We start from the raw sequence: 20,859 nt of genomic DNA on the forward strand, positions 1-20,859 counted from the left end.
AGCACCCCCCCCCCCCCCCAGCATCAAAAGCCGCGCTCCACACTTCGGAGACCCTCAGAAGCGAGTTTGCAGATGGGAGCGAGCGTCGCGATCGATTTCTGTGGCTCAGCTACGGCGGTAAGTGGGGTTTTATAGATTGCTTCGACAGCAGCGCCCTGCTGCCGTATGAGCAGAGACAAACCGCAGCCGTTGTCAGCGGAGGCAGAGGCCTGGGGGCAGCTGGGGCTCCCTGAATCAGGCAGGGGTGTGAGGGGAGGGGAGTGAGGAGGGAATCCTGCCAGACAAGGGACCATTTGTCTGGCTGAAGAGCCTGTCATGGCCACAGCGAGCTCCTGCACGCGGTCCCGTCTCCGTTCCAGCCCTTGTCAGGGTGCATCACACAAAGGATGCGTCTCCAGCACCCCGCTGCCGGCCCCGGAGCTCCTCAAGGCGGCGAGGGAGTTATTCAGGTCGACAAGAGCCTGGCCCTCAGCAGATGCGCCCAGCCGGCCCTGTCCGGGGAGTAAAGGGATGGATGGCTGAGCCGGCGGGGCGCGGCCTCTCATTCATGTATTCAGGCACCCGCAGAACGCGCAGTGAGCGCTCACCAGTGCGGCGCCGCCAGGAGCCAGCAGGGGGCGAGGCCCACGTGGGCTGGGTCTCTGGCCCAGAAAGAGACAATAAACACTCACACACACACACACAAATAAAATAGTGAGCGCCTTGGGTGGCAGGAAGGAAGCAAAGGGGCCAAGAGCAAGAAGCAGGGAGGAAGTGCCTTTAAAAAAAATTATGTATTCATTTGAAAGGCAGAGCTATAGGGGGGTGGGAGGTCTTCCATTCATTGGTTTACTCCCCAAATGGCTACAAAGGCAGCAGCTGGGCCAATCTGAAGCCAGGAGCCCAGAGCTTCTTCTGGGTCTTCCACATGGGTGCAGGGGCCCAAGCACTTGGGCCATCTTCCGCTGCTTTCTCAGGAGCATTAGCAGGGCACTGGATGGGAAGTGGAACAGCGGGGACTAGAACCAGTGCCCATGTGGGATGCCGGCCTCCTAGGGGGGTTCTTTAAGGACTCAGGACTCCCCTTCTCCCAGGGCTGGAGCTGAGTTTCACAGTGGTCACAGTGGGCTAGCCTGAGAATGTCATTAAGGGTTCTGTGGACAGAGAGAGGACAGGAGGGAGGATCCTGCAAGTCGGAGCAGAAGGGCCTGCAGCGGGGGAAGGAGCTGGCCCCAAACCTGGGCACGCGGGCCAGGCTGTGTGCAGGCTCTGCTGACCTTCAGAGGTGCTGGGCAGGTCACTGGCGCTCCCCCATGTGCTGGCTACTGTGATGTGACCCGGGCCAGTCTCTGCTCTGTGTTCCGTGGGAGTGTCCCGGCCATGGGACAGTGCAGACACAGCTTCTGGTCCCCAAGTGCCAACCTCTGTGAGCCCTGCATGCAGCATGGCGGATACAAAGATGAACAAAATAGGGTTGCTGCCTCAGTCCGCCAAGAATTAGACGTGGAGCCCCCAGCTTCACAGGAAAACTGCTTCTCACCCTGGCCCACCCTGGAGGAGCCCCGTGCTCAGTGTGGATTTGAGCAGTCCCTACAACCCTCCTTGGCTCCCCAGATTCTCGCCGAGCTGCCCACCACTTTGGTAGCAGGTCCAAGGGCGGCCCACTCTTCGGCACAAGTGTTTTTGAGAATCCAGATGACCCAGGTCATCCAAAAGTCTCAGAACTACCCGTAGTGCTGAGTAAAAATTCCTGGGACCGACGTTGGGGCACAGTGGGTAAAGCCACTGCCTGTGACACCGGCATCCCATATGAGCCCTGGTTTGACTCCCGGCTGCTCCATTTCCAATTCAGCTCCCCGCCAGTGCACCTGGGAGAAGCAGCTGAGGTTGGCCCAATGCTTGGACCCCTGTCGCCCATGTGGGAGACGGGTAGAGTTCCTGGCTCCTGGCTTGGGCCAAGGCTGTCCCTGGTGTCACAGCCATTTGGGAAGTGAACTGGTGGACAGAAGAGCTCTCTCTCTCTCTCTCTCTCTCTCTGTTTCTTCCTCTTCCTGTAACTCTGCCTTTCAAGTAAATAAATCTTCAAAAAAAAAATTTTTTTTTTTTGGACAGGCACAGTGGACAGTGAGAGAGAGAGACAGAGAGAAAGGTCTTCCTTTTGCCGTTGGTTCACCCTCCAATGGCTGCCGTGGCCGGCGCGCTGCGCTGATCCGATGGCAGGAGCCAGGTACTCATCCTGGTCTCCCATGGGGTGCAGGGCCCAAGCACTTGGGCCATCCTCCACTGCACTCCCTGGCCACAGCAAAGAGCTGGCCTGGAAGAGGGGCAACCGGGACAGAATCCGGCACCCCAACCGGGACTAGAACCCGGTGTGCCGGCACCGCAAGGCGGAGGATTAGCCTAGTGAGCCGCGGCGCTGGCCCAAAAAAATTTTTTGAAAATGTAAAAAAAAAAACAGATTTCTGGGCCTCAGCCTAAATCTTGCAAATGAGAATTTTGAGGTATGGGTATGTGGATCTGCATTTTTATAAAGTATTCCAGGGGATTCATGCCCTGAGGACTGCCCCGGACTCTAAAAACTAAGCCCTAGACCTGGCTGAACAGGGCGGGATGGTTTCTCCGCTGGAGATGGGTTTTGGCTTTTGATATTTTTATTACTGACAAAGCCATGATTTATCAGGCGAAGCCAGTTGTCAGCTTGGAACGAGCAGAGGTCACAGAGAAGAAAACTCCCCACCTTTTCAACCCATCTATAAAATGCTTACCTGAGCAGCCACTGTTTAAAGGCCATTAAAATACCAGACACAGAATAACCCAGTCCCTGGGACTTTATAGATGTATTTACTCAAACCCGAGAGCTTGCAGAGAGTAAATAAAAGGGAAGCAAAATGAGTAAGCACCCCTAGAAATCCAAACTGAAACTCAACAGCCCTGTTCACCAAAATAAACAGGACAAATCCAGCAAGGATTAAATGACCTCCAGTCGGCCAGGCTCAGAGCGGGAAGTGCTCCCTCTCAGCTCCGGGAGGAAGGAGGGCTGAGGGATTGCGCCTGCCCCCTGGCACCTGGAGGGGGCACCCCAGGAGTGCTGTTCCTTGGGGCGCAGGGCCAGGCCTGCAAGGGCAGACATTACCCTTGGGTGGTGGGGGTGGTCCCAGGCCTCCCTGGCAGCCTGCCACAGGCCTGGAAATCCCCAGAATGTTCTAGAAGGCTTCAGAAAAAATGCTGATCTTCCAGAGGTACGTTACTCCAAATTCCTGTTATTTGCCATGTATGCATTAGTTAGCAAACATTAATTTAGCACCTGCTGTATGTCAGACCCTGTGTCAGTTACTGAAGGTATCAAGATGACTCAGTGAGTGAGCTTTTGGCACAACAGGTGAGCTGTTGGCTGGGACTGCTGTAATCTAATTCAGATCACCTGGGTTCAGGATGCAGCTCCGCTCCCCAATCCCGCTTCCCGCTAATGCACACCTCAGCAGGTAGCAGGTGATGGCTCAATAGTTGGGCCCCTGTCACCTTTGTGGGAGACCTGGATTGAATTACCAGCTCCCAGCTTCAGCCTGGGTCAGCTCTGGGGAGTGACTAGGGGAGTGGGAGAGCTCATCCTCTCTCTTTGCCTCTCAAATTAAAAAAAAAAAAAAATCACTTAAAAAACCAGATATCAAGCTGGGTAAGGCACTAAAAAAAGAACATTTAAAAAATTGCCTGCAAGGCCAGCGCCGCGGCTCACTAGGCTAATCCTCTGCCTGCGGCGCCAGCACACCGGGTTCTAGTCCCAGTCGGGGCGCCGGTTCTGTCCCGGTTGCTCCTCTTCCAGGCCAGCTCTCTGCTGTGGCCCAGAGTACAGTGGAGGATGGCCCAAGTGCTTGGGTCCTGCACCTGCATGTGAGACCAGGAGCAAGCACCTGGCTCCTGGCTTCAGATTGGCGCGGTGCGCCAGCCATAGCGGCCATTTGGGGGGTGAACCAACAGAAGACTTTTCTCTCTTTCTCTCTCTCTAACTCTGCCTGTCAAAATAAATAAATAAGTAAAATAAATAAATAAATAAATAAACTGCCTGCAAGTTGCTTGCAGTTTAATATGAGATGACCCCACCTATCAATTATTGTCCACGTACTATTTGAAAACTCAGTGATGAGCCACCTAAATGCATTATCTCATTTAATCCTTAGAACATAATGAGATTATTACCGACACCTTCTTCCACTTTTTCAATATTTTATTTATTTATTTGAAAGGCAGAGTTACAGAGAGGCAGAGGCGGGGGGTGGGTTCTTCCATCTGCTGGTTCACTCCCCAAAATGGCCACAATGGCTGCTGCTGGGCCAATCTGAATCCAGGAGCCAGGTCTCCCTTTCTGGTCTCCCACATGGGTGTAGGGGCCCAAGCACTTGGACCATCTTCTACTGCTTTCCCAGGCCATCAGCAGGGAGCGGGATTGGAAGTGGAGCAGCCGGGACTAGAACCGGTGTCCACAGGGATGGTAGCACGGAAGGCGGCCGCTTTACCTGCTATGCCACAGGACTGGTTCCCATCTTCTTCCCTCATTTTAGATAAGAAAATTGAGTCTCTAAATCCGTGGAAAGATGGTGAACACTTAGCAGGCAGCTCTTGGGGAGGAAAGGGGCCGCCATGGTGAGCAGTGTTTGCCCATCTCTGCAGTGCAAACACACACAGGCCTGGTGCCACTAAACTCAGAGCAGGAGACAGGAGTGGGCGGGCCCAGCCCACCTCGGCATAGGTGGCTCACAGCTAACAAGCTGACCTGGCTGGCCCTGATCCTGAGCCCACACTCCTTGTTCTGATGACCTGAGATCCTGACCTTCCACTCTGAAGCCCTCTGGGAAGCTTTTACAAGGCCACATAAAACCTCCTTTGTTTCTACCACCAGGAACATTGGCTTTCTTTTGCAGACCATTCCAAAAGCCTTTGTCGTTTGAAATAATTACGCATTTTCGGGAGGTTGCAAAAACAATGCAGAGACAGCCTGCGCACCCTCTGCTCAGAGCGTGATATCACAACCTGGAAAGGGACACTGGGAAAATAGGGGTGCGTGGGGGCTGGCATGGTGGCGCCGCAAGTTAAGCCTCCGCTCGCGACGCCGGCATCCCATATCAGAGCATGGGATTGAGTCCCAGCTGCTCCACTTCCAATCCAGCTCCCCGTTAATGCGCCTTCCCTGGGTCCCTGTCACCCACGTGGGAGGCTTGGATGGAGTTCCTGGCTCCTGGTTTCGGCCTGGCCCAGTTCCAGCTGTTGTGGCCGTTTAGGGGAGTGAACCAGCAGATAGATCTCTGTCTCTGTTTCTCCTCCCTCCTCTCTCTCTCTGTCACTCTGACTTTCAAATAGATAAAATAAATCCCAAAGAAAAAAAAAACTGAGTGCACATAAACTCGCAGTTCCAGGGTATTTTTTTTCTAGGCTTGCCAGATTTAGCGAATAAAAATACAGCGTGTTCAGTGAATTCTTATTTTTGGTATAAGTATATCCCATCATATTTAGAATATAGCCTGAAGAAATTACTTTTGTATATCTTAAACTCAAACTTAACTGGGCATCCCGTCTGTTATCCGGGAACCTAATGCTGTCACATGTGTATGTTACAGAAACCTGGGGTGGGAAAGCTCCCTTTGTTCAAACAGGCACCAGAGACAGCGGAGGATTCAAGTAGCTTTACAACGCCAGCGGGCTCAGCTGGAATCATTTCCTGAGAACTGAGCAACAGTCCCAAGTTTCTTACCATATTGGTCGGTTCACCCGCGTCATACCTTAGCCGTTACAGCATTGGGGGGGTTAAATTGCAGCCTATGTGACTTAGGACCACACTTCCAATAGTCGGTGGGTCTGGTATATTTGTAAGAGAGATACCAGGGGCAGATTTATTAGGACAGAGTTATGACTGCAGTTTACAGAAGCAGAACTTGGGCCCTCCCTGGACAAGATAACAGTGGGCAGCTGCATCACCAGATAACTGGGAGAAGCCACTTTTCAAGGTTTGTGCTGGGGGTCGGGGAGGAGGGTCCGTTTTTCCTTCTTTGTCTCTGGTTGCACCTGTATTTCCTCTACATGTAGAGTTACAGTCACTCCCGTAATGGAGATCGACAACCAGCCCTCACCAGCCCTCACCAGCCTTCACCAGCCCTCACCAGCCCTCACCAGCCCTCACCAGCCATAGGATGTAGCTTGTGCTGCACCTCCTGAGTCACACCATCCCTCCCCCACCCACCTTAGCCTTGGCAACCACTGAGCTGTTCTCCATCTCTCTGTGTTGTTTCTCTGGGCACGGACTTCTGCGTTCATCACTACCACGAGTGAGCTTTTTATTGCTGCCTGGTATTCTATGAGGCCCCTGTCCACAAAGAGCAATTGCTGCTACAAATTTAATTCATTCGGGACAATGTGCCAGGAGCTGAGGACGGCACCAGCAGAGGCGGAATCGCTTCTTGTCATTGGCCTGCAATCAACTGATACTGCAGATTTTTCCTGTAGGCCCCAAGGCAGGACAGGACAGTAGTGCCTTGAGGGGAGGACTGAGGACCTCAGCGCTTCCCTCTGGGGGATGATAGTAGGAGCCAGGGACAGCAGGAGGTGCTGACGGATAGGACACGGGGAGTCAGAGGAGGATGCCACCAGGGGCTTAGGCCTGAGCATGGCAGGACAGGGTGCCTTTTACTGAGATGGGAAGGATATGGGCGGCTTTCAGAACACGTTCAGAGCCAGCCACTCCAAGCCGCTGGCTCCTATCAGGCACTGCAACAGCGCGGATGGGTTGGGCGTGTCCCGCACAGGTGCGTGTGCTGGAAGCTTGGTCCCCAGTGTGGTGGTGGTGAAGTGCTGGAACCCAGTGGGAAGTGGTCAGGTCACCGAGGATGCTGCCCTTGGAAGGGATTCAAGATGCCGTCTGAGTCAGTCCGTTCCCACAAGAGGAGCTTGCAACACAGCGAGGCCACTCCACCCACACCTTTCTCTTGTGCGTCTGTGCCCCGTGCATTTCTCTGCCGTATTGAGACACAGCCAGGGGTTCCTGCCAGGATGCCAGCACCATGCGGCTTGCACCCTGCAGCCTCCAGAATCCCGAGTTAAATAAACCTCTTTACTTTATAACAACCAGCCTTTGGGTGTTTTGTTACAGCAGCAGAAGATGGGCTAAGACAGGCACACAGGCAGAGACATGGAATAACACTCGGACAGGTGAGATTATGGTTCAGAAGAGAGGCCTGGACTAGAGAGTCGTAAACCTGGAAATTGTCTGGGTGTAGACGCTACTCAAAGCCATGAGGCTGGACGAGATCAATAAGGGAGAGGCTAGGTCTGCAAGAACTGCGCCCTGAGAGACTCATTTAAAGATGGAGAGGAGCAGAGGAGATGCCAAGCAGAGGCCAAGGGCAGCCAGAGTCTCGGAGGCTGGGTGAGGAGTGTTTCCAGGAAAGCAGCCAGCACCTTTGTCAAGTGCTGCCCGTGAGCCCCAGGCAACGAGTGGGGGGCATCGGCCCAGCGCTGTCAGCACTTGGGACGTCTGCGCCCCGCATCTGTCCAGCTTTCAGGTAGCGCTCAGCCTCGGGAGCTCTAACCTGAGTCCCCAGAATCCACGTGGGAGGCCTGCATTGAGTTCCAGGCTCCTGGCCTCTGCACAGCCCAGCCCCAGCTGATACAGAATTTTGGAGAGTGAACCAGTGCGTGGAATAACTCTCCTCTCGCTCTCGCTCTCTCTCTCTCTCTCGCTCTCGCTCTTGCTCTCTCTCTCTCTCTCGCTCTCTTTCTCTTTCTCTTTCTTTCTCTGCCTTTCAAATAAAACACAGTGCAAACTGAAGGTTGATCTTTGGGTTCAGGGTCATGGGGGTTGGTTTCGACTCAGAAAAGAGAACTTTGGACAGCACGTTTGAGATAAACCCTCATAGGCCAGCGCCGCGGCTCACTAGGCTAATCCTCCACCTGCGGCGCCGGCACCCCGGGTTCTAGTCCCAGTCGGGGTGCCAGATTCTGTCCTGGTTGCTCCTCTTCCAGTCCAGCTCTCTGCTGTGGCCCGGGAGTGCAGTGGAGGATGGCCCAAGTGCTTGGGCCCTGCACCCACATGGGAGACCAGCAGGAAGCACCTGGCTCCTGGCTTCAGATCGGCGCTGCGCTGGCCGTAGCGGGCATTTGGAGAGTGAACCAATGGAAGGAAGACCTTTCTCTCTGTTTCTCTCTCTCACTGTCTAACTCTGCCTGTTAAAAGAGAGAGAGAGAGAGAGAGAGAGAGAGAGAGATAAACCCTCATTCCAGAGAGTTTATAAGAGACTGAGAGATGAGCAATTGCAGACACTAAAGTCTAGAAAACTCTGTGAAAGGAGACTCATTTAACGGGTGGCAGAAAAATGAGGCCTTTGCTGGAGGGACATTGGGAGTGAAGCAAGGACTGCTGGTTTTGAAAAATGTTTATTTTTTAAAAGTTGTTCATCTACCTGAAAGGCAGAGTGACAGTGGGGTGGGGGGGGCTATATTCCATCTTCCATCTGCTGGTTTACTCCCGAGTGCTCACGGCAGACAGGCTGGGCCCCACCAGAGCCAGGAACCAGGAGCTTCATTCGAGTCTTCATGTGGGTTGCAGAGGCCCGAGCACTCCAGCCATCACCTGCTGCCTTCCCAGGCACATTAGCGGAGAACTGGGTCAGGAGCGGACTAGCCAGCACTTGAAGCAGCTCTGATACGAAATGCCAGAGTTATGAGAGATGGTTCAACCCACTGCACCACACTGCCCATGCCTAACAGGGAGAAATTTCAGTACGCGTGTGTGCTGCCCAGCACGACCCACCGTGGAGAGTGAGAACACAAGAGAAGTGGGAGAGTGGCTGAATGGGATCCTGGAGCAGTAAGGGAGAGGGGCCTTGCGCGCGGGGCAGGGGTGGCCTTGGGCAGAAGCACAGAGGGTTCATCCATGGCAACGCCAAGAGAATGTGGAGCGCAGGTGCTTAGAACCTGCAGAGATTCTCCTTTGAGGACTCGGAATTTCACAGAATAATGGGAACCACGGCCATTCGCCCAGAGTAAGGCCAAGGCAGGAGATCGAACGCAGCGATCTTCCAGGAGAGCAGAATGGATGGTCTGGGAGAGGCAGGAGCCGCTCTGGGCTGGACGAAACCCCGAAAGGTTAGTGGTTGCGGATGGAGAGTAAGAAGGGACAGCACGGCGGCAGGGCCCTCCGGCCAGAGATGCGGCGGGGAGCATGCGCGGAGCGTGGGGCAGTAGAGCCTGCGGCTCCACCAGGCAAGAAAGCAAATCCAGAGCCAAGGGTTCTCTTTTCCTTTAAATAGAATTAAAAAATATGTATTCATACATTTTGAAAGGCAAAGAGAGAGAGAGACAGGGAGATCTTCCATCCGTGGGTTCTCTCCCCAAAAGGCCTCCATAGCCAGGGTTGGGCCAGGCCAAAGCCAGGAGCCTGGGACTCTATATGGGCCTCCCACGTGGGTGGCAGTGTCCAAGGACTTGGGTCATTCGCCACTGCTTTCCCAAATGCGTTGGCCAGGAGGTAGGTTGGAAGTGGAGCAGGCAGGACTCGAACCAGCACTGTGCCAGCAGTTTAACCCACTGTACCACAGCACTGGCCCCAGCCAGAGGTTCTTGGAGGTGTGTGCAAGGAAGTGGCTGTAGGATCAATAGCACATAGGACTTACACTCGACGTGAAGCCGGGAGGAGTGAGGATCAGGGAAAAGGTACGGACAATAGTTTGCAGTGCTGGTGCAGGTGAGGGAAGAATGGAGCTGGGTATCCCTTTACTGAGGGGTCCCCCACCTCATCCCCAGTTCCTCACTTGATTTTTCCCCCAAATTATCAAGAGCCAAAGAAACATTCCATCTGCTTCCCTTTCTACATGCAGGCACAATTTCCAAATTGAGGGGCCAGAAATACAGCTTTATGTGTGTTAATAAAAAAGGTTATTAAAAAAGTTATTTATTTTCATCTTATTTGAAAGAGCGAGACAGACACAGAGAGCTTCTCCATATGTTGGTCCACTCCCCAAATGCCCATAACAACCAGGGCTGGGCCAGGCCGAAGCCAGGAGGCAGGAACTCAATGCAGGCCACCCACGCGGGGGTCAGGGACCCAGCTTTAGCCACCACTTGCTGTCTTCCAGCTGTGCATCAGCGGCGGAGCTAGGAGTCCACAAGGCATCTTAGACTTGCGCCAAACACCCACCCCTATGTGTGCATATTTCAGTTCTGAAACATTTTACTAAAGGCTTTTAGGCTTTTGCAGTTCTCCGCGCGGCCGGGGTGCTGGTCTCGGTCTGTCAGCAGTGTGTTCACGCAGTAAATGAGGACAGCGAATGCACAGTGGATCGTGTACTTGTGAAAAGACAGGAACATAGCAAGCTTCGCCATATGACATACGCTTACCGTGAGCACTGGCCACGCCGCTTTTGGTATCACAAGGTGGCTGTGGAGAGAGAGCGCGAACGACGGCCCACTTTGTACTGTGGAGTCCTCCACGTCCCGGGCCATTCGCGGCTGTCCTAGCACCTCCGGGCCGGCAGAGGGCGCTGGCCGCGGCGGCCCGCAGCGCGGTGTGGGCGTGGCCTGCCGCGGGGCGGGGCGGACGGCAGGCCGGCAGGGGCGCGGCCTAGCGCGGCCCTGGCGCCCGGCGGACGGCGGGTCCTCTCGAGGGGCGGGGCGGAGGGCGCTGGGGCGTGGCCTGACGAGAGGCGGGCTGGGCGCCCGCTGAACCTCCGCGGCTGTCCCGCGGGGCCTTCCAGGTAGGAGGCGGCTTGGATTTCAACCCCAGACCCGCTCGGGCCTAAGTTTAACGCCGTGCCGGGGTGGGGGTGCGCCCGGCCCACAGCGAAACCGGAAGCCCCGCCGCAGAGGTTTGACCTTTCCGGGTTTGGCAGGGGGTGCCCTGCGGGAGCCTGGGGGGGGGGGATTGTTCCCTGGGGACGGGGCTTTGGCCCCGGGTTGGGGTCTTGTGCGTGGAGCAGGCCGGCTAAGTTGGAGGGCACACCGGGGGGCTCGGAGTGTGATACAGCCCGGGATTTCCTCGTTGGGCGGGGACGTGGTTTAAGCTCGGATTTGGGGGCGGGCCCTTCTGAGCCGGCGCGACCTGGGGTCGTGGTCCTTCGGGTCCAGGGCTGTGGCTTTCGCCGGAGACTCCCTCCGGGATCTGGGTCTCGGTGGGGAAAGCGGCAGAGGCACCCGATCCTGGGGGCGGAGGGGTGCTCGCGGCTCAGGTGGAAGAGGCCAGGGGTCCCAGGCCTCGTAGGAGCCTGAGCCTCTGCCTCCCCTAGCTGTCCATGGCTGTCAGGGCCCGCAAGGAGGCGGTGCAGGCCGCGGCCCGGGAACTCCTCAAGTTCGTGAACCGGAGCCCCTCTCCTTTCCACGGTAAGTGACCAGGACAAAGGAGGAGAGTGGGAGGTGGCACGCCCCCTCCCCACCAGATTCCACCGTGCTGAGAGGGTCCTTCTCCTACAGTCGTGGCCGAGTGCCGCAGCCGCCTCCTCCAGGCTGGCTTCCATGAACTCAAGGAGACGGAGAGCTGGGATATCAAGCCCGAGTGCAAGGTACTGGGGGCGTGTGCGGCGCCGGGAGGCCGGTCTCAAAGTTCCACGGGTCGGCTCAGGTGCCTCACACCCCTGCCTTTGCGCTCCCCTCCCCCCAGTACTTCCTGACCAGGAACTCCTCCACCATCATCGCTTTTGCCGTGGGAGGCCAGTATGTCCCTGGCAATGGCTTCAGCCTCATTGGCGCCCACACAGACAGCCCCTGCCTCCGGGTAAGGACCTGGCCTGGGGTAGGTGTGGTGGGGGAGAGAGTAAGGGCAGAAGGGGGCCAAGGGGGCGGAACCTGTTGGGGCCAGGGAGAAGATGGACAAGTTGCCCCCTTCCTCCATGTCCGGCACTGGGGTTCATTGCCTCGGAAATGGCTGAACTCTCAGCTCTCACCGCCCCCTCCCTGTCCGCCCGCTCAGGTGAAGCGCCGCTCTCGCCGCAGCCAGGTGGGCTACCAGCAGGTTGGCGTGGAGACCTATGGTGGCGGGATCTGGAGCACCTGGTTTGACCGTGACCTGACACTGGCCGGGCGCGTCATCGTCAAGGTGGGAACTGCGGCTGGGGAGGGGGAGGCGGACTGTCACGTCCATCGGGGGCCCAGCGGAGCCCCCCCTTCCCGAGAAGGGCAGTCTGGGTCCAGGGCCGCCGTGCTGACCTGCCCGCCTGGCCGCAGTGCCCCTCCTCAGGCCGCCTGGAACAGCGGCTGGTGCACGTGGAACGGCCCATTCTGCGCATCCCGCACCTGGCCATCCACCTGCAGCGCAATGTGAACGAGAACTTCGCGCCCAACACAGAGACGCACCTGTGAGGCTGGGGCGGGCGGCTCTGGGGCCGAGGGCCGGGAGGGCACCTGGGAGACCGCTGCCTGAGGGGGCCCCCGATACAGCCACGTTCTACTCACAGGACCCCCTCGATGCCCAAGGGTCCTCACCCCTCTGCCCCCGGGGAGCAGCCTGGGACCTGAGCCCGTGGGGGCCCCCCAAGCCCTCCAGCCGTCCCCACACCCCGTCTCGTGCCTCTCCCCACAGCATCCCCATTCTTGCCACAGCAGTCCAGGAGGAGCTGGAGAAGGGGACCCCTGAGCCGGGGCCTCCCAATGCTACCGTAAGCAGGTCCCCTGCTCGGGGCGGTGGGCAGAGGGGAACAGGGCCCTGAGCCGGGGGGGAGAGGAGGCCCAGGCCCAGGCTCCTCCAGCGCCCTGTGCCTTGCAGGATGAGCGGCACCACACGGTCCTCATGTCCCTGCTCTGTGCCCATCTCGGGCTGAGCCCTGAGGAAATCTTGGAGATGGAGCTCTGCCTGGCAGACACCCAGCCTGCGGTGAGCAATGGCCGTGAACTTGGCAGGCGGGGGGGGGGGGTTCCAGGATCCCAGCCAGCCCTGGCCTGTCCGCTGAGCACTCATCACGGCCACCCGTCCCTCGGTCACTGTCGTCCGTGTCCTTCCCAGTGGACACCTGCCCTCTACTTCCAGGGCCGGGGATCTCATTCAGCACAAGTTCCCTGCCCCGCACCTGCCTGGCGGGACTGTCTGGAGGCTGCAGCCTGGGACTAGCCCGTTCCACGGGTTCCCCCGGAGCCTCTGCTGCAGACGGTGCCTGGGTGCCTTGGGCCACGCTGGCTCCGAGCCTCAGAGGCTGAGAGAACCGAATGTGGCCCAGGCTCAGTCCCGGTTGCCCGCAGCAGGTCAACTCCGGTGTCCTGTGCTGCTTGAGCGTGCAGTTTCCCCGCGGTTTCCTTTTTCAATGACCGCCCAGCCCTCCCTTGTCCTGTCCCACCTGAAGAGGCCAGGACCCGCAGGCTGCCCCCTCCCACCCCTCAGTTCCAGCCCAGCCCTTCCTCCGTTCTTAGCCCTGGGAAAGCAAAGTAACAGCGCCCTCAGGTGGGGCCGGGGAGAGGTTGCACAAGGAACCCAGGCCGGTGGTGAGCAGGGCAGGGCGGGAGGCCCGGCTGACTGTCCTGTCCGTCCAGGTCCTGGGTGGAGCCTATGACGAGTTCATCTTTGCCCCTCGGCTGGACAATCTGCACAGCTGCTTCTGTGCCCTGCAGGTGAGGAGCAACCCCCTACCCCCCCACCCCGCCACCAGGTCCCCGGGAGAGCTGGAGTGTCAGGAGCGGCTCAGGCCCAGCAGGTGGCGCCCTGGGTCTGCTGGGGCTGGGCGGATTACGGTGGAGACCTGAAAGCTGCAGCCTCAGCGGCACCACGTGGCTCACTCTCATCATGCTCCCGGGGCCTCATGGGAAAGGCCTCACCGTTCCATAAGGCGGCGGCGGCGGCCCCCACCGCAGCTCTGGCTGAAGCCCACCCAGCCCTCTGTCTGCGCCGGGGGGTCTTGGGGTGCAGCCCCCACATCCTGCTCACCGTGCTGTTGCCCACTTCTTGCACCCCGGCCGTTCCCTCGCTTTCTCTTGCCCTCGCCCTCCCGACCTTTCCTTCCCCGCGCATCCTGGGGCTGAGGCGGGCTTTGGGCTGTTCCTGAGAGCAGAGTCCAGCCTGGGCCTGCGTGCCCTGCGGCCACCAGCCAGCCGCTCCGTCGCCTGCATGGGGTCCCGCTCACCACTTTGGACCTCAGCCTTGCCCAGCCGAGGCCTTCACTGCCGTCTTTGGCTTTCCCGGGTGCTGGGCTCCTCCTCGGCACCTTCTACACCTTCCCCCTGCCTGTCATGGGAGAAGAGCGCCCATCCCAGTTGGAAAGATCCCCACCACGCCCCCTGCAGGAGGGCAGTGAAAGCCCCGCCCGCTGCAGTGGAGGTGCCCGGAGTGTACCCCTCTAAGGGCCTCGGGGCTGCATCACAGAAGTGGCAGGGGTGAGGGTCTTGCTCTCATTTCTCCCTCAAACCAGGCCTTGATTGACTCCTGCGCCGCCCCCGCCTCCCTGGCCATGGAACCGCACGTGCGCATGATCACACTCTACGACAACGAAGAGGTAGGTGGGGGGCCTGGCGAGGGGCTCCCTTGGGCAGTCTTAGGCAGCCAGCTTGTGCCAGCCCCACCCTGAGCCAGGGCCGCTCTGAAGACCCCAGGATGGGGGTCCGTCCCCAGCACTAGACCCCCCCACCCAACACACACACTTCAGCACGGCTCTGCCCTGCTGTGACCTCATCTCTCACTCGGATGGCCCCCTCCTCAGGAACAGGGACTCTGGCCAGGTCGGCCTTGCGAGCCCAGGGCCTCCAGGTGCCCGTGCGTCTTAGGCTGCAGCCTTGGCTGCGGTGCTGGAAGTCAGACGGATGGACAGTAATCCCCGAGTCAGAGTCAGAGTCAGAGTCAGTAATCCCCGAGTCAGAGTCGGCAGCTCGGGACGGGTCGCCGCCATGGCGCGTGCAGGGCTCATGGCTGCAGGCCCAGGGTGGCTGTTCCAGCCCTGGCCACTGTGTCTACACTGAGTTCAGAGGCAGGGAGGAGGGCGTGAAGGGCACGTGGACTAGAGGTGGCACCTGTCCCTGCTCTCGGTCATTAGACCTTGGCACAGCCGTGCTTAGCTGCAAGGGAGGCTGGGAAAGTCATCTCTAGCCGGGTAGTTGAGTGCTTTGCGCCGCTTAACTCGGGTGTTCTGCTGTACAAGATGTCAGGGCTCCTCAGCTCTGTCACAGGCATGAGAGAGTGACCCGTGTGCCTGGGACACCTGTGCCCAGGCTCAGATGTGGGCAAGGCAGGGGGAGTGTGGGGTGTGCCGGTAAGTGCTACTTCTGCCCAGCAAAGGTCACGAATGAATCTGAGCCCAAGCCGGGCGTCAGGGCTCAGGGACGACCCAGGCACCTGCACGCAATCCACCCCGTGACTCTGTGGGGTCCTGGGACGGTCTGGGCATTGGGCCCCGCCCAGCTCAGAGCCCCGGCACACGCTGCTGTGTCCAGGTGGGGTCCGAGAGTGCCCAGGGAGCGCAGTCGCTGCTGACGGAGCTGGTGCTGCGGCGGATCTCGGCCTCGTCCCAGCACGTGACGGCCTTCGAGGAGGCCATCCCCAAGTCCTACATGATCAGCGCGGACATGGCCCACGCCGTGCACCCCAACTACCTGTGAGTCCTTCACATCCGGAGACCCGAGCATGACCACGCGCAGGCGCAGCCCCGCCCCCGGCTCGGCTGGAGGGTTCTGACTGCTCCTAGGCTCAGCACAGGTTCACCCGCAGCTGCAGGTTGCCTGGAACTCCGTGTTGAGGATGCCTCTGGGCGGGCTGCGAGAGTGCTGGGATCCATTAGTGCTGTCTGCCCTGGCAGGGGAGGTGGGAGTTGCCCGGTCTGCTGTGCCTGTTGTCCATCCCTGGCCTCTGTCTCTCTCCCACAGGGACAAGCATGAGGAGAACCACCGGCCCTTGTTCCACAAGGTGAGGCGCTCCGTTTCTCCTTAGGACCCTGGCCCTGTCTTGTTCTCGCTGGGCCCTCTCCACCTCTGCCTCTCCCTCGCCTCTCCCAGGGCCCCGTGATCAAGGTGAACAGCAAGCAGCGCTACGCCTCCAACGCCATCTCAGAGGCCCTGATCCGAGAGGTGGCCAGCCACGTCGGGGTGCCCCTGCAGGTGCGGGGCGCTGCCTGGAGGGAGGGTGCCGGAGCGGGCAGGCAGATGCATCCCCATGGAGGGGACTTGGTGGAGGCAGTTCCCAGAGTGAGAACAGGACTCTGGGATATAGGCAGAGCCGGAGTCAATGCTGCTGTGTGTTTGTTTAATTTATTTGAAAGAGTTATATATAGAGAGAGGGATGACAGACAGAGATCTTCCACCTGCTGGTTCACTCCCCAGATGGCTGCAGCGGGCTGGAGTCAGGAGCCAGGAGCTTTCTCCAGGTCTCCCTCGCAGGTGCAGGTGCCCAAGCACCCGGGCCATCTTCCACTGCTTTTCCCAGGCCATGAGCGGGAGCTGGCTTGGAAGAACGGCAGGGACACATCGCAGGCAGCAGCTTTATCTGCTACACCACAGCACTGCTGGCCCCCAGTGCTGCCTCTGTGGTGTCAGCCACGTGACCTTGTGTTGGTCTCCTAATCTGAGTCTCAGATGGGGTAGTAACAATGCCTACTTCGCTGCATTTCCGTGACTCCTGGGCCCTTCTGACTTCTGAAAATGTCCTTGCCTTTATGCACACAAGAGCAGCAGGTTCATCTCTCCCAGACTCGGGAGCTTTTGGTGAGCAGTAGCTTCCAGACCTGGGTCTGGCATGTGACTGTTGAATTGGGGAACAGTGCTCTGGGGCCATGTCTGTGGACAGTGCCAGGACAAATAGACGTCTTTGAAAAATCATGCATTAATATGGTAATTCTTAGTCAAAAAGCAGAGTAGTTATTAACTTAGTTGATTTTATAATTTTCTACTGAAAATCTTTTTCTAGTATCCTAATATGATTGTATTTAGTTTTTACTTTGATATACATAAAGAAAAGTGTTTCCAGATGCCAAGAGTGATAGATTTTGAAACAATAAAACTACTGAATGACTTTTCTGTGTGTGGGGGTGGAGAGGGTAGGAGGGTAGGTAATTAAGCCAAGCATGACAAAATGGACAGGGGTTGTAAAAGAGCTCCCCCTTGTGGGAGGTGGGGTGACTGCAGCCGGAACCAGGGTGCTGGCGATGCAGACCAGGAGAGCTGGCCCAGTTCAGAATATTTTGTCCCTTGGGGCCTGCCATCGACCTATGCCCAGGCACCCTGCGGTTGTGAGGTGGCTTCGTCCCCAGCCCTAAGGGGCACACACTGCGTGTGGCTCCTGACTCCTCTTCTCCCTGCAGGACCTCATGGTCCGGAACGACTCCCCCTGTGGGAGCACCATTGGACCCATCTTGGCTTCTCGGCTGGGGCTGCGGGTGCTGGACCTGGGCAGCCCACAGCTGGCCATGCACTCCATCCGGGAGACTGCCTGCACCACGGGGGTGCTGCAGACCCTCACCCTCTTCAAGGTAACACCCCGCCCACCCGCCCTGTCATGGCCCGGCTCCTCCTCCCTCTGGGGCCTGCACTGGTCGGGCAGCAGTGCCATCACTGAGTGGCAGGCCTTGGTGATGGGGGCTGCTGGTCACGAGGCCACTGTGTAGACAAACAAAGGTCCCTGTTCCTCTCAAGGCTCAGAGGCCCAAGCAGCCCCCGAAGGGAAACGCAGGCACGGGGGTGGGGGTGGGGCGGTGCAGATGCCAGGCAGAGCTCCACGCTTCTCTTGCTGGTCTGGTGTTGGCGGGAGGTGCGTGGTGGGCACCTCCGTCTGACCCTTGTCGCCTCCCGTTTCAGGGCTTCTTCGAGCTGTTCCCTTCTCTGAGCCGTAAACTCTCCGTGGACTGAGGCCTCGTGGGAAGACCTCTGCCCCGCCCCTTTGCACTCGGGAGGGCAGGCTCTCAGCCGAGCTGAAGCTGGACGATTAAAGTGGATTTTCCACTCAGAATCTCTGCTGTGCTTATTTGGACACCGGCGGGGTGGAGGTAGAGCCGGGCTTGACCCCTTGGAACCAGAGCAGAGGGGCTGGCTGGGATTCAGCCAGGGGAGGCCACAGCTCCTGAGAGCCGCTGGAGGCCTGGTTTAAAATCTCTTTCTGTTTTCAATAAATGTGTTCATTTTTAAATTAGCAGCATCTTGTTTTGAGAGAGAGAGAGACTCCCATCTGCTGGTTCACTTCCCAAATGCCCATAACCCTGGAGCTGGACCATGCCACAGCCAGGAGCCAGGAACTCCATCCAGGTCTCCCGTGGGAGTGGCAGACCCTACCCTCCCAGGGTGTGCAGCAGCAGGGAGCGGAGCCAAGGGGAGAACCCAGGCACTCCGATACGGGCTGTGGGGTCTTAGGTGGTGTCTTAGCTGCTAGGCCAAATGCCTGCCCCAGTCCTTTTTATATCCATCTAAAAATCAATGTTATTTAAATGTGACCACTTTAAAAAAAACTCAGTGTGATGTAGAGATATTTCCATATCCATACATACAAATTTTATTTAGCAGTGACAAAAATTTAAATCCACCTGAAGGTTTGTTGGTAATGGCAAGGCCAAATGCACTATGAAATGCCCGCCATTTGTAGCTGTTGAGAAGAAGCCAAACTGTGTACTAAGGAGATGACAAAGACAGCATTGAATAGGAAAGACAAGTTGCAAAACTGGACAGCGCATGCAATTTGTATAAAACCCATGCACATGCACAGACTCTTTTAAAAAGATTTATTCATTTATTTGAAAGGCAGAGTTACAGAGAGGCAGAGGCAGAGAGAGAGGTCTTCCACCCAATGGTTCACTCCTCAATGGCCACAATGGCTGGAACTGCACTGATCCGAAACCAGGGGCCAGGAGCTTCCTCCAGGTCTCCCATGCAGGTATAGGGGCCCAAGGGCTTGGGCCATCTTCTGCTGCTTTCCCAGGCCATAGCGGAGAGCTGGATTGGAAGTGGAGCAGCCGGGACTCGAACCAGCACCCATATGGGATGCCGGCACTGCAGGTGGCAGCTTTACCTGCTACTCCATAGCACCGGCCCCGACAATACATATTTTTATGGATCTGTAAGTGTGTATGTATGTATAGAAAATAAGCCTGAAAAATGGGTAGCAGACTTGAGTGGAGGTTTCCTAGGCTAGAGTGACAAGCAGGTCTTCTCTTTATAATGGTTTGTTTTTGTACAAGAGAAAGCATTCCTGTATTATGTAAAAGAAAAAGAAGAACCTTCCCCTTGAAAGAATATTTGTTCTTAGAGTTGCTGCACAGTATTATCTTTGTTCAGTCCCTTATTAATGGACTTTTAATTGCTTTTCCCCCTATTGCCAGTTCTAAACAATGCTGGGATGAATATACATATATTCGCATACTTGCCTTATTTTTTCCCTTGGGGGTACATTGTTAGAAGTGACACTCTGGAATCCAAGGTATGATATATATTTTTTTAATTTTATTTATTTTATTTGAGAGTTACAGAGAGAGAAAGGTCTTCCATCAGGGTGTTCACTCCCCAAATGGTCGCAGTGGCTGGAGCTGCACCAAACCAAACCCAGGAGCCAGGAGCTTCTTCCAAGTCTCCCAGGCGGGTGCAGGGCCACAAACACTTGGGCCATACTCCACTGCTTTCCCAGGCCATAGCAGAGAGCTGAATCAGAAGTGGAGCAGCCAGGACATGAACTGGCACCCATATGGGATGTCAGCACCTGGGACATGAACTGGCGTCCATATGGGATGTCAGCACCGCAATTGGGGGCTTAGCCCACTACGCCACAGCGCCAACCCCATGATATTGAGATGTGGGTGAATATCAGCATGTTGTGCCTGGGATCTTGCAATCTAGAAAGGCGGAGTCGGCCCCAACACATAGGACCAGAATCTCCCATTTATGTGGGTCTTTGAGCTTCTCAAAACTCTGGTGCTTTGTTTTTGCGTTCTCAGCTTTCTTAAGAGTTGGAATTTGGTCACAGTGTGTTCTGCCTACAAGTGTCTAAGGAACCCTCGAAGGTAGGCTCCGGGAATATCCATGTAAGCCTTCTCCACCCCACCAGCCGCTTCCAAGGGCAGCTGAAGTTCCTGCATCCCATGGTCACACTTCTGTGTACCTGGTTGGGTGAGACTGGATAACCCCATCATAAACTTCTTTCTCCCTTACTTCCTCCAAGAAATATTTGTGGAGTCCTGTTTCCATACTGCCCTCCGGTAACTTGCAGTCTATGATGGGAGAGAAGTTACTCCCAAACTGTAGGACTGGGGCTGGTGTCATGGTGTAGTGGGTTAAACTGCCACCTGTAACACTGGCAATGCCTTATAGGCGCCAGTTCATGTTCCAGCTGCTCCACTTCTGATCGAGCTCCCTGCTAATGTGCCTGGGAGGGCAGCAGAAGATGGCCCAAGTGCTTGGTCTTCTGTACCCACATAGGAGATAAGGAAGAAGCTCCTGACATAAATCTTGAAAAATAAAAGAACTTGAAAGTTTTCCAGTTATTTTTTTAATGTACTGGAAGATTTAAATAACTGTGGGATTGTCTGACTTTGGCAGATCTGTGGAATTCTCTGAGAAGCCATGTGGATTTGATGCTGTGTTGTTGAGAGGTTCTTCCTGAAGTTTCTCTGTTCGTTAGATGGAAACTGGAGTGATTGCACTCTCTACCACAAACAGGATCAATTTCTGTAAATTGTATGTTCTGAGAAATTAGTCCTTTTAGCCAGGGACTCGTATTTCCACACAGTGTCCGCCTCTTATCATCAAAGTTTCCTGTTTTCCATCATTGCCCCTTGTCACTTCCCTCTCTCTCCCTGCTCCCTCCTCTCCCTTTCTTCTGCTCTTCTCCCTCCCCTTATTTTCCTCTCCCTTCCTTTTCTGGTATTTGTTAATTCTCATTTTTCCTTAACTCATAGTCTATTTTTTGTAGCAGACCCTTCCATCTGCTGGTTCACTCCCCTCAAGATTGGCAACAGTCAGGGC

General features: G+C 56.6%; 1 protein-coding gene across 4 annotated transcripts; it reads left to right on the forward strand.

Annotated features, from left to right (window-relative positions):
- Positions 1 to 8,957: 8,957 nt before the first annotated feature.
- DNPEP (aspartyl aminopeptidase) lies at positions 8,958 to 17,863 on the forward strand. Of its 4 annotated transcripts, none has more exons than XM_008259222.4 (15): positions 8,958 to 9,108; positions 11,244 to 11,337; positions 11,428 to 11,516; positions 11,615 to 11,728; positions 11,924 to 12,049; positions 12,178 to 12,308; positions 12,533 to 12,608; positions 12,716 to 12,823; positions 13,474 to 13,551; positions 14,346 to 14,429; positions 15,361 to 15,521; positions 15,790 to 15,829; positions 15,919 to 16,020; positions 17,220 to 17,387; positions 17,713 to 17,863. In XM_008259222.4, the coding sequence occupies exons 1-15, from the start codon at positions 9,055 to 9,057 to the stop codon at positions 17,761 to 17,763; spliced, it is 1,476 nt and encodes a 491-aa protein (XP_008257444.2). In that variant the 5' UTR covers positions 8,958 to 9,054; the 3' UTR covers positions 17,764 to 17,863. The 4 variants fall into 4 exon arrangements, with proteins under 4 accessions (XP_008257444.2, XP_008257445.2, XP_002712541.2 ...); XM_008259223.4 differs by lacking the exon at positions 8,958 to 9,108 and adding an exon at positions 10,564 to 10,715; XM_002712495.5 differs by lacking the exon at positions 8,958 to 9,108 and adding an exon at positions 10,606 to 10,826.
- The last annotated feature ends 2,996 nt before the right edge of the window (positions 17,864 to 20,859 follow it).

This window comes from Oryctolagus cuniculus, chromosome 3, assembly GCF_964237555.1.
Source record: "Oryctolagus cuniculus chromosome 3, mOryCun1.1, whole genome shotgun sequence".
Classification (NCBI taxonomy): domain Eukaryota; kingdom Metazoa; phylum Chordata; class Mammalia; order Lagomorpha; family Leporidae; genus Oryctolagus; species Oryctolagus cuniculus.

Bases quoted from the DNA above. Each gene is read 5' to 3' on its own strand.
- DNPEP (XM_008259222.4), top strand. From the start codon at position 9,055: ATGGATGGTCTGGGAGAGGCAGGAGCCGCTCTGGGCTGGACGAAACCC. The intron at 14,430-15,360 runs GTAGGTGGGGGG...TGCTGTGTCCAG, and splicing joins CACTCTACGACAACGAAGAG to GTGGGGTCCGAGAGTGCCCA. The intron at 17,388-17,712 runs GTAACACCCCGC...CTCCCGTTTCAG, and splicing joins AGACCCTCACCCTCTTCAAG to GGCTTCTTCGAGCTGTTCCC.